General features: G+C 43.6%; 1 protein-coding gene across 1 annotated transcript in view; it reads right to left on the bottom strand.

Annotated features, from left to right (window-relative positions):
• The window catches only part of LOC139461138 (leucine-rich repeat-containing protein 71-like), a 33,133-nt gene that overhangs the window by 14,548 nt on the left and 4,785 nt on the right, over positions 1 to 13,800 (bottom strand). Inside the window, exons 3-9 of the mRNA XM_071242685.1 lie at positions 12,328 to 12,546; positions 11,037 to 11,162; positions 6,479 to 6,554; positions 5,696 to 5,770; positions 2,810 to 2,878; positions 1,688 to 1,847; positions 135 to 218 (exon numbers count right to left, since the gene is read on the bottom strand). Coding sequence (XP_071098786.1) covers positions 135 to 218; positions 1,688 to 1,847; positions 2,810 to 2,878; positions 5,696 to 5,770; positions 6,479 to 6,554; positions 11,037 to 11,162; positions 12,328 to 12,546 — 809 coding nt within the window. The remainder of the gene's footprint in view (positions 1 to 134; positions 219 to 1,687; positions 1,848 to 2,809; positions 2,879 to 5,695; positions 5,771 to 6,478; positions 6,555 to 11,036; positions 11,163 to 12,327; positions 12,547 to 13,800) is intronic.

Below are 13,800 nucleotides of genomic sequence, written 5' to 3'. Positions count from 1 at the left end.
AATATCCGCGAGCTGTACCGTATTTTACTCGAAGCTGCATTCAGTTGTAATCGTATGCTTTTCTTAGCTGCATTATTTTGAGATTTGAATACTATCGAAAATGTTTATTGACAACAGATGTCTTATTATCCAACCTCTGCAATCTTCTTGACGCCCATGTCCCCAATCCGATTGTTGGCCAAAGACAGTGACATCAGCCTTCTATTCATCCTCAGCCCCTGAAATCATACAGATTGACGTCACACATCTCACGAACAGAGGAAATACGTCACACACCTACCATCTACGTCACACAGCTACCATCTACGTCACACAGCAACCATCTACGTCACACAGCTACCATCTACGTCACATAGCTACCATCTACGTCACACACCTTACATCTACGTCACACAGCTACCATTTACGTCACACAACTACCATCTACGTCACACAGCTACCATCTACGTCATACAGCTACCATCTACGTCACACACCTACCATCTACGTCACACACCTACCATCTACGTCACACAGCTACCATCTAGACGACAGTATTTAGAAACCCCGCAAATGCAACTGTCAAGAACAATGTAACTACGTCATACAGTTCTCATGAGGAATCTAAGGATATAAGGTCATATATCTGTCATCAAAAACGTAGTAATAACGTCATAATGCTCTTGTCAAAAATATAGTAATTACGTCACACAAGTCTTGTCAAGAACATAGTAATTACGTCATACAGCTCTTGTCAAGAACAGAGGCATTCCGTCACACAACTATGACACGAACATAAGAATAACGTCATACACGTCTCTTCAAGAACATACAACGCTCATTTAGAAGACAGGATTTACGTCATGCAAATATGATGTCAAACGGTTCAATCGAGAATAAAGGATTGACGTCATACACATGTCGTTAACAACACAGGAATAAATCATACATCACTCTAGAGTTTCCCAGATCATATCACAGGAAGAGGTCTTTTTCAAGAAATAGATATGTATTGAGATACAAAAAGACAATTTCTGACATCTGACCTCATTATATAGCACTAATACTAGAAGACCAACCCGTAGGTCCCGTGACCAAATCATAAAAACAAAGGTTTGAAAGTGTTTATGAGTTTCCTGATGTATACTGAACAATTTTGACTTGGGATGCCCAGTTGAAAATCCCGGGCATTTTGGGGAAGGGTCAACAAAGGTCAAACACGGGTCAAAATTCAAAATTGAGTCGATATGCATATCAAATTACTCGTCCAGTCATAAGGAACCTAGAAATATATAGTTTGTTATACTTCCGACCTTAAATGGGGGAGCTATGGCCAAAAACTTTGAAAGGTCAACGCACTTTTGGCAGTCGGTGAAATTCACAAACACAGTTAACATTGTCCGATAGTCATGATTTTAGTGTCTAATGATAATATGTTTTCTGACATGACAAATTCAACCAAGCAGCTTTTAAAAGTAAAAAGGGTTACCTTGACCTTGAAAATCGAAAATGGTTGGCTGCACGAAGAATTGTCATGCTTCAGCAAAGTCATTGGAAACAGGGTCGTTGGCCAATAACGCCAATATTTCTCCGTAATAAAGTAGTTCCAGTTACGTCGGTGGTGCATACATAGGAGCGTTTCGATGTGTGGCAAAAACATAATGTTACAATCTAGATTTTTGCAGGTTATTGACATCACTCAGATTACCCGTGCTAGATGCTCCGCGCCGACATCTGTGATGCTGTTTCCGGTGAGGTTCAGAGACAAGAGCTTGGTGTTGAACCGCTTGGCTGTACCCAGAGCTCTGCTGATCCCTTCCACCCCCGTGTCTGTGATGGAGCAGTGCTGGAGGGACAGGGTCTGGACACTGGGGGGAGAGGAAATAACGGTACTGATTAGTGGTAGTGGTAGTAGTAGTAGTAGTAGTAGTGGTAGTAGTAGTGGTAGTAGTAGTGGTAGTAGTAGTGGTAGTGGTAGTGGTAGTGGTAGTAGTAGTAGTAGTAGTGGTGGTAGTGGTGGTAGTGGTAGTAGTAGTAGTAGTAGTAGTAATAGTAGTAGTAGTAGTAGTAGTAGTAGAGGTAGTAGTAGTAGTAGTAGTAGTAGTGGTAGTAGTAGTGGTAGTGGTAGTAGTAGTAGTAGTAGTAGTGGTAGTAGTAGTAGTGGTGGTGGTAGTAGTAGTAGTAGTAGTAGTAATAGTAGTAGTAGTAGAGGTAGTAGTAGTAGTAGTAGTAGTAGTAGTGGTAGTAGTAGTAGTAGTGGTAGTGGTAGTAGTAGTGGTAGTAGTGGTAGTAGTAGTAGTGGTGGTGGTAGTAGTAGTAGTAGTAGTAGTAGCAGTGGTAGTGGTGGTGTTGGTAGTGGTAGTAGTAGTAGTAGTAGTAGTAGTCGTGGTAGTAGTAGTAGTAGTGGTAGTAGTAGTGGAAGTAGTAGTAGTAGTAGTAGTGGTGGTGGTGGTGGTGGTAGTAGTAGTAGTAGTAGTAGTTGTAGTAGTGAGTAAGTATGGTTTTACGCCAAATTTAGCTACATTCCAGCAATATCACGGTGGGGGACACTTTGTACCCATGTCGGCAACCCGACCACCCCAGTAGTAGTAGTAGTAGTAGTAGTAGTAGTAGTAGTAGTAGTAGTAGTAGTAGTAGAGGTAGTAGTGGTAGTAGTAGCAACTCGACAAAGTGTGAGAGCCCCTTTAGTGTAAATATTTGTCCTCACCAATTTCAGTGGCAGAGGGGTACAAGAGTCATTTGATTGTGACGTCATGGTAACCAATGACGTCACAATGGTCTGCAAAGCATGGTTATTCAATTCATTGTTCCGAGACCTAGGAGTACCCACCTGCTGTCATCTCCGATCAGCTGATACCAATTCTCCTCCTGTACGCTATTACCGTCCAGGATCAGGTCCCTGGAATAGCGTCAAACGTCATAGAATGTTTATAAATACGCAAATAAGGGTAATTCAATACTGGATAAAGCTTTTGCGAATGAATGCAAGTATCTTCCAAAGTTATGTTATGCTTAAAGTATTTGATGAGAATAGAAAAGTCAATTTAGCATCGTATCTGACACAAATGTTATTTAATAGCGGTTTTGCGTATGTGTGGTAATTCCAAGATGTTGGTGATAAGAACATGTTTTATCTGCATTTAGAAGACGCTAAAGAGATATATATTTCCAATCATGGTACCACAGTCTAGATACTTTTTAGTACATTATGCTAATATAAGAAATCTCTTCTGCAACCCGAATTATTTATAACAGTACTCAGAGACAAACGATTAGTTAGAGCAATAGTTAAATTTCGAATATCTCTTAACAACTTTCAAATCAACATTATTCGTAAAAGGTCATTGTTACCTTATACAGAATCTATATGTAAAAAATGTGACCTTCATTTAGTAGAGGATGAATACCATGTCTATTTGTATATGAGAAATATATTCACACGAGAAATACATGTTTCATCTCATTACAGACATTTAATAAAGGTAATATTACGTTTGCAAATTTATTCAAATCCTGTGATATCAACGTACTACGCTTGATAGGTTTACATTTATGTAAATTATCAAAATGAGATCGACAGGGATGTATCAGTCTGGACATGTAAATATAATTTATCTTACAACTGTACTATAGGCCATGTGGCCTGAATTACGAAATACACCTGATTGGTTGAGAGTGGCACACGGAACATGTGCAGTTCTAGTACTCAGTTATACGGGGAGTGCTAGGAGAAACTGGAACTGGGTGACGTTGCAGTACTTACGTATTTTTGGTCAAGAAGTTTAACTTAAGCTTCGGGTACTGTAAACTACGGTTACAACGAACTCACAGGACCACGTATTTTAGTTATTTAGCCGTAGTTCGTAATAACTAAAGCAAATAGTCGGGACAAAAAAGTAAGTTCGTTATATCCGTCAGTTCGTTATAAGCGTGTTCATTATAAACGTAGTTTACTGTATTGATCTTATTTCGAGCTATCACCTTTAAATAGCAAATTCTCTTCCAATGATTTACATACCTAAGCTGGAAATAAAGGAAGCCAGACCGTTCCATCTTTTTCATAATTAGAGTGAGTGAGTGAGTGAGTGAGTGAGTGAGTGAGTGAGTGAGTGAGTGAGTGAGTATGGTTTTACGCCGTTTTTAGCAATATTCCAGCAACATCACGGCGGGGGACACCAGAAATGGGCTTCACACATTGTACCCATGTCGGGAATCGAACCCGGGTCTTCGGTGTGACGAGCGAACGCTTTAACCACTAGGCTACCCGACCGCCCCTCATAATTAGATATGCGCATAAAGATTCAGATTGTATGACCATATGAATGACTTCAACGTTCCAACAGACAACTTTCCCTCTATGTAGAGCGCTACTCCTGCAGCTCAAGCCTTTGGTGTTCACATTTCACGACTTTTGAGGAACAATCGAACATGCTCTTTCTACCAAGATTTCAAAATGCGTCATACGACTCTTGCTCAGAAGTTGTTTGTAAAGCTTTCAAAAAGTTGTATGGTAGGCATGTGGATATCAGTTTCAAATTTGACGCATCAGTGATAAATAGGATATCCGATGCTATTCCCTATTTTGACTTGTACCATATGGTCCCGTGTTTTCTCAGGTGAACAATTGACTTGTCTTTGCATGTGTTTGGGACGTGTGTCATCGGTAGGGCAGTATCATCACAGTTTGATAGTGCTCACGATGTAATCGGAATCGTACAATCGACCCTGCTTTGGGCGGAGAATTCTTATAAATGTGGAAAGGGTTTTCTCGCTATTACATATATGAGTACAGACATAAATAAGTATTCACATTTAAAAGTGCGAAGCTTATTTACATCTATAAGATAGATACGCGATGAATCACAAAGAACAATGAACAACGAAGAGTGTGGGTTTTCTTTACGATAAAACATTGTGCTATCATGATGTCTTTTCTGGAGATTCGAACATGCGCTCGCACCTTGGTGACGTCGTAAATAGGACGTAATGTTTTTAGAGGGAAGTGTGTTGTTTGTGAGTTGTTCCCCAGAGATGGAGCTGGGCAACGCAGATAAACGCGATGGCCGAACGATCGCATCCAGAAGTTGGAGAGTGATATGACAATCGGTACAAGGACTAAAGGTACAGATACTCGACGTGGAAATTGTGAGAATAGACAAAAAACTAACCCCTATTTCATAAAATGGACTTGTCCTACATTGCCGCGGTGGGATTAACTTCAGGAAGTCATCATTATTTAAATAAGGGTATAATTTTTTTCTAACATCCTTATAGCGACTGAACGTAATGTTGATATCACATATAAGACATAAACGACTCGTAGCCGTTGTTTATCATACAATAAAACACTGCAGGGATAATAAACCACTCGGGCTGCGCCCCTTATGGCTTACCCTCCCTGCAGTGTTTTATTGTACGATAAACAACCCCCACTCGTCGTGTATTTCTTTCATAGATGGACATTACAAGATATAAATAGGCAAAGGAAGCGATGAAAGGGGATGCAAATAACTATTACCAATGATAAAACAAGTCTGTGTTTTAATATGAGAATTTCAAATTGTTAACAAACATAAATGTGCTTCGTGAGGAAAATTAATATTAAACACGATCTTAAAACGATGTTGTTTTGTTAGTGGTGAATAACCGTTTTCCCTTGTAAATACGCCACCCATTCAGTGAAACATTATTGTCAAAATGTGATAGTATAACTTACTTGAGGGTTTCGCATTCAGACACAATGGACGCCAAGATGGCCACAGTCTGCCCCGTCAGTCCGACCTGCCACAAGCTGGGGAGGAAAGTGGTCGAGGAATGTAAGAAGAGAATGCAGTGTCTAAATGTACGTGTGTGTCATGCATTCCTTGGAACAATGATTTGAAATCATTGGATCCCGGAACTCCCAAGGGACGCAACTCTGCACAGCGATGACAACCATTCTAATGCTCTCCATAAACGTAGATATGTTTGATTATGTCTCATTCCACTGTATACTGTGGTGAAGACATTCAGAAAATATATAAAAAACAGATGGTGAAGTAGTTAACTTTGCTTGACAAATCAATTATTTGAGTTCACATATTGCTCAGTTTGTGTGTATCAGCAAACGCTGTGGCAGATCCAGATGGGATCACATCCTACAGATAATCCCTTTGTAATCAAAATACACCTGTACATTGAATACACCTGTACACTGAATACACATGAACTTTGAATACACCTGTACGTTGAATACACCTGTGCATTAAAATACACCTGTCATTTGAATACAAACTCACACATACACACACACACACACACACACACACACACACACACACACACACACACACACACGCACACACGCACACACGCACACACGCACGCACGCACGCACATACACACACGCACACACACACTCACGCACACACATGCACTCACACATTTAGGCTCACACTCACATTCACACACACGTATATAAAACACACTAACATTTTTTTCAAACGTAGGCCTGACTTACTTGATGGTGTGGAGACGGTCCACAGCCGGCCAGCACTGCTTGAAGATGTTCATCATGCATTCATCCACCCTCCACCCTGGAACAGTGAACTCAGTCAATTACCTCCCTTTGATAGTCGGGGCAAGAATACTTCTACTTTGATCATCCATCACAAGCAACATTTGCTTTCAAATGATACCGACAAGTTTAAGATTCATTTGCGTGTCAAAGGTTCCCATTCGTAATGGACTGTGTGATAGACTACCCCAGAATGATGTATATGTTGGTGACAGTGTCTTCGTGTATCCTCATCACTCACGTATTCCTGATGAATAATTTTATATGACAGTGTCCAGATATACCCACCACGGATGTATACTTCTCTGACGGTGTCCAACTATACCCAACACGTATGTATACTTCGGTGACAGTGTCTAGCTATACCCACCACGGATTTACACCTCGGTGACAGTGTCTAGTTATACCAACCACGGATGTACACTTCTCTAAGAGTGTCTAGCTATACCAACCACGGATTTACACTTCTCTAAGAGTGTCTAGCTATACCCACACCGGATGTACACTTCGGTGACAGTGTCTAGCTATACCCACCACGGATTTACACCTCGGTGACAGTGTCTAGCTATACCAACCACGGATTTACACTTCTCTAAGAGTGTCTAGCTATACCCACACCGGATGTACACTTCGGTGACAGTGTCTAGCTATACACACCACGGATGAACACTTCGCTGACAGTGTCTAGCTATACCCACCACGGATTTACACCTCGGTGACAGTGTCACCACGGATTTACACTTCTCTAAGAGTGTCTAGCTATACCCACACCGGATGTACACTTCGGTGACAGTGTCTAGCTATACCCACCAGGGATGTACACTTCGGTGACAGTGTCTAGCTATACCCACCACGGATTTACACCTCGGTGACAGTGTCTAGTTATACCCACCACGGATGTACACTTCTCTAAGAGTGTCTAGCTATACCAACCACGGATTTACACTTCTCTAAGAGTGTCTAGCTATACCCACCACGGATGTACACTTCTCTGAGAGTGTCTAGCTATACCCACCACGGATGTACACTTCTCTAACAGTGTCTAGCTATACCAACCACGGATTTACACTTCTCTAAGAGTGTCTAGCTATACCCACACCGGATGTACACTTCGGTGACAGTGTCTAGCTATACCCACCACGGATGTACACTTCGGTGACAGTGTCTAGCTATACCCACCACGGATGTACACCTCGGTGACAGTGTCTAGCTATACCCACCACGGATTTACACTTCTCTAAGAGTGTCTAGCTATACCCACACCGGATGTACACTTCGGTGACAGTGTCTAGCTATACCCACCACGGATGTACACCTCGGTGACAGTGTCTAGCTATACCCACCACGGATTTACACTTCTCTAAGAGTGTCTAGCTATACCCACACCGGATGTACACTTCGGTGACAGTGTCTAGCTATACCCACCACGGATGTACACCTCGGTGACAGTGTCTAGTTATACCCACCACGGATGTACACTTCTCTAAGAGTGTCTAGCTATACCCACACCGGATGTACACTTCGGTGACAGTGTCTAGCTATACCCACACCGGATGTACACTTCGGTGACAGTGTCTAGCTATACCCACCACGGATGTACACCTCGGTGACAGTGTCTAGCTATACCCACCACGGATGTACACTTCTCTGAGAGTGTCTAGCTATACCCACACCGGATGTACACTTCGGTGACAGTGTCTAGCTATACCCACACCGGATGTACACTTCGGTGACAGTGTCTAGCTATACCCACCACGGATGTACACTTCGGTGACAGTGTCTAGCTATACCCACCACGGATGTACACTTCTCGAACAGTGTCTAGCTATACCCACCACGGATGTACACCTCGGTGACAGTGTCTAGCTATACCCACCACGGATGTACACTTCTCGAACAGTGTCTAGCTATACCCACCACGGATGTACACCTCGGTGACAGTGTCTAGTTATACCCACCACATATGTACACTTCTCTAACTGTGTCTAGCTATACCCACCACGGATGTACACCTCGGTGACAGTGTCTAGCTATACCCACCACGGATGTATACTTCTCTAACAGTGTCTAGCTATACCCACCACGGGTGTAACCTTCTCTGACAGTGTCTAGCTATACCCACCACGGGTGTTACCTTCTCTAACAGTGTCTAGCTATACCCACCACGGATGTATACTTCTCTAACAGTGTCTAGCTATACCCAACACGGATGTAACCTTCTCTAACAGTGTCTAGCTATACCCACCATGGATGTATACTTTTCTGACAGTGTCTAGCTATACCCACCACGGATGTATACTTCTCTAACAGTGTCTAGCTATACCCACCACGGATGTATACTTCGGTAACAGTGTCTAGCTATACCCACCACGGATGTATACTTCTCTAACAGTGTCTAGCTATACCCACCACGGATGTATACTTCGGTAACAGTGTCTAGCTATACCCACCACGGATGTATACTTCTCTAACAGTGTCTAGCTATACCCACCACGGATGTATACTTCGGTAACAGTGTCTAGCTATACCCACCACGGATGTATACTTCTCTAACAGTGTCTAGCTATACCCACCACGGATGTACACTTCCCTGACAGTGTCTAGCTAGACCTACCACGGATGTACACTTCTCGAACAGTGTCTAGCTATACCCACCACGAATGTACACTTCTCGAACAGTGTCTAGCTATACCCACCACGAATGTACACTTCTCTAACAGTGTCTAGCTATACCCACCACGAATGTACACTTCTCGAACAGTGTCTAGCTATACCCACCACGGATGTACACTCCTCGAACAGTGTCTAGCTATACCCACCACGGATGTATACTTCTCTAACAGTGTCTAGCTATACCCACCACGGATGTACACTTCTCGAACAGTGTCTAGCTATACCCACCACGGATGTATACTTCCCTGACGGTGTCTAGCTATACCCACCACGGATGTACACTTCTCTAACAGTGTCTAGCTATACCCACCACGGATGTACACTTCTCTAACAGTGTCTAGCTATACCCACCACGGATGTACACTTCTCGAACAGTGTCTAGCTATACCCACCACGGATGTATACTTCTCTAACAGTGTCTAGCTATACCCACCACAGATGTACACTTCTCGAACAGTGTCTAGCTATACCCACCACGGATGTATACTTCTCTAACAGTGTCTAGCTATACCCACCACGGATGTATACTTCTCTAACAGTGTCTAGCTATACCCACCATGGATGTATACTTCTCTAACAGTGTCTAGTTATACCCACCACGGATGTACACTTCTTGAACAGTGTCTAGCTATACCCACCACGAATGTACACTTTCTATAACAGTGTCTAGCTATACCCACCACGGATGTATACTTCTCTGACAGTGTTTAGCTATACCCACCACAGATGTAACCTTCTCTAACAGTGTCTAGCTATATCCACCACGGATGTAACCTTCTCTAACAGTGTCTAGCTATACCCACCACGGATGTTTACTTCCCTGACAGTGTCTAGCTATACCCACCACGGATGTATACTTCCCGGACAGTGTCTAGCTATACCCACCACGGATGTACACTTCGGTGACAATGTTTAGCTATACCCACCACGGATGTATACTTCTCTAACAGTGTCTAGCTATACCCACCACGGATGTATACTTCCCTGACAGTGTCTAGCTATACCCACCACGGATGTACACTTCCCTGACAATGTCTAGCTATACCCACCACAGATGTACACTTCCCTGACAGTGTCTAGCTATACCCACCACGGATGTACACTTCCCTGACAGTGTTTAGTTATACCCACCACAGATGTACACTTCCCTGACAGTGTCTAGTTATACCCACCACGGATGTACACTTCTCTAACAGTGTCTAGCTATACCCACCACGAATGTACACTTCTCTAACAGTGTCTAGCTATACCCACCACAGATGTACACTTCCCTGACAGTGTCTAGCTATACCCACCACGGATGTACACTTCCCTGACAGTGTCTAGCTATACCCACCACGGATGTATACTTCTCTAACAGTGTCTAGCTATACCCACCACGGATGTACACTTCCCTGACAGTGTCTAGCTATATCCACCACGGATGTATACTACTCTGACAGCGTCTAGCTATACCCACCACGGATGTACACCTCGGTGACAGTGTCTAGCTATACCCAACACAGATGTACACTTCCTTGACAGTGTCTAGCTATACCCACCACAGATGTACACTTCCTTGACAGTGTCTAGCTATACCCACCACAGATGTACACTTCCTTGACAGCGTCTAGCTATACCCACCACAGATGTACACTTCGGTGACAGTGTCTAGCTATACCCACCACGGCTGTTTACTTCCCTGACAGTGTCTAGCTATACCCACCACGGATGTATACTTCTCTAACAGTGTCTAGCTATACCCACCATGGATGTATATTTCCCTGACAGTGCCTAGCTATACCCACCACGGATGTATACTTCTCTAACAGTGTCTAGCTATACCCACCACGGATGTACACTTCGGTGACAGTGTCCAGCTTGTCAGGGTTGTCCATCTCCACCTGTATGGATGGCTTGAAGTACTCAAACTTGTCTTTCGTGGTGTATGTCTTGGGAGGAGGCTCGACTGGTTCTGGTCGCAGGCAATCAGGAAACTTATCATCTCAACATTTGTGAATATATGCATTATGGTCATTCACATCATGTCGTATGCACACATTTATCCTAGGGCGATCAATAATCTTAGGTAATATCCGGTACAAAAAGATTTTGTTTGGTTATGTCTTTGTCCACTGAAAAAGGAAAGTCCAAGTGACCGGGGCCCACTTCCACAAAGCGAACTTAGTGCTAAGACTATCGTAAGCCTATGTTTAAGTATGGGAGTTACGATCATCTCAGCGCTAAGATCGCTTTGTGCAAGTGGACCCAGGTCCTGTAAGGGTCCGACATATTCGTTGAGGGCCGGGGACGATTGTATCGAAGTAACGAAACTGTTCCAGGACAAGCTTAAAAAAAATCTGTTTCAGAGAGTCGAAACAGAACAAATAGTCTGCCACAAACAAAAATTGCTCCAAGATGTATTTTAGTACATCGCACATTCAGTAGTGAGTTTAGTTAGAACCGCACGAGCACTGACATTAGTGCAGACATACCAAGAAACATTATTCAGGTCGAATCTGGGATTCGAACCCACAATAATTGGTTGCAGGCATGACTACAAACATGTTATACGAATGTGGATATGGATATATTTGGTTACAGCAACATAGAGACATGCCACTGGATTTCTTCGCCCGTTTGACACGGACCTTAAAAGATATGTACATCCAAAAAGGGCATGGTTCCTTGTCCAGTTCTTGAAAGCAAATTACTACACTTCATTTAAGACTAGACCGCCTCCGTGGTCTAATGGTAGAGCGTCCGCCCGGAGAGCGGAAGGTCCGGTGTTCGATCCCCAGCCGCGTCATACCAAAAGACGTTAAAAGATGGTGCTTGTTGTTACCCTGTCTGGCGCTCGACATTAAGGGGCTAAAACAAGGACTGGTCGGCTTGGAGTCAGTATACTGTATACTGAGTGGGGTATTCATGTTAAACTGCGGCATGGTATCTCAGTGGGCTAGCACTATAAATCGGCATCAGTCCGACTAGTACAAGCAGCCACACACACACACACACACGTGCATGCACGTCGCTATATAAGTGCAATGATCTAGGACGCAACGTTAAACCCAATTTCAGCTCACCTCACATCAACATTCATTGCTTCAATGGCAAATGCCTTACACCAATGAGCTTACCGCCTTCCTCGTCGACCGAAGGCTCTGCTGGTATTTCCGGAGCTGCCTGCTGTTTGCTGTTGTATTTGCCTCTCTCTGGTTTGCCGTCGGGGGTGTGGCCCGGGGACACCGGACGCCTCGCTCTGGGGAGGATTTGTGGAACATACACGACGTCTTCTCTCTGGCACAACTCCGCGAAGTCCGACTGGAAGAACCCGGAACAGTTGTATGGACCTGGACCTGTATGGAACACATACCGTGGAGATACCGTTCTTAAAGGTACCCCGTGATGATCAGGGTTAGAATTCAGCAACCCATGCATACGTATGCTGCTCATATGAACATTAAATTCACACGTTCACTAGGAAAGATCCGGGGTAGAATAGGTCTTAAGCAACCTATGCTTGCCGTAAAAGGCATCTATGCTTGTCTTAAGCTGTAACTAACGGGATCGGGTGGTCAGGCTAGCTGACTTGGATGATGCATGTCATCTCAATTGCGTAGATCGAAGCTCATGATGTCAATCATTGGATTGTCTGGTCCAGGCTTTTTTTGGTTACACACAGACGTCGTATAGCTGGAATATTGCCGAGTGAGGCGTTAAACAAACGATCAAACAAAACACATCTTAAATGGTACTAGGCTCAAGAAATTGGCAGTCCCCCCAAGTGTGATAAAAGCAATCATTACCCTTGCAGAGCCAATGGATGAGGTTCATACAGGGTATTTATTTCAACGCCTTGGTCACCTATCCGCGGTTACCCGTTGATCAGTCCGACACTGGATGTCCTACAATGTCTTGTGACCACGACTTGTGAGACGCTGAGCGATCCTCCAGCAATTAGCTGATGCGCCCTGATATAACTCAAGCACACTCAGGTCGGTATCTAATGGTTACTTTCAGGTCACATCGAATTGCAATGTCAGCTATATTAGGGGGTCACGGAACTGGACTTCACATTATATGCAATGTTGGGAATAAAACCCGGGTTTTCGAGGTCTGCCACTCCGCTACCCTACCGCCCTGAATAACATTCCAATATTCCAATGTAGACAATAATGGCCAACTGTTTGCAAGTGAGTGAGTGAGTGAGTTGGGATTAACGTCGCTTGGAACAGTATTCCAGATGTATCACGGTATGTGAGCTTGATGTTCGCACATTCACAGACACACGCATACAAACACAAACTCATACACACACGGGCACACAAACACAAGCACATTCATTCACAGGCACACGCATACAAACACAGACACACACATACAAACACACACACACATCCACAGGTACACGCATACAAACACACACACACAAACACACACAAACACACATTCACAGAAAACACACACATTCACAGGCACACAAACACACACACACATTGACGGACACACACAGAAACAGACACACACATTCACAGATATACACACATACAAACAAAAGCACTTACAGAGTCACACACACAAACACAGATACACACACATTCAACGACAGA

This window comes from Haliotis cracherodii, unplaced genomic scaffold (assembly GCF_022045235.1).
Source record: "Haliotis cracherodii isolate W230 unplaced genomic scaffold, xgHalCrac1.p SCAF_14, whole genome shotgun sequence".
Taxonomy (NCBI): Eukaryota; Metazoa; Mollusca; class Gastropoda; order Lepetellida; family Haliotidae; genus Haliotis; species Haliotis cracherodii.
Note: the sequence above shows the minus strand (reverse complement) of the source record. Positions and strands in the feature narration are given on the sequence as shown.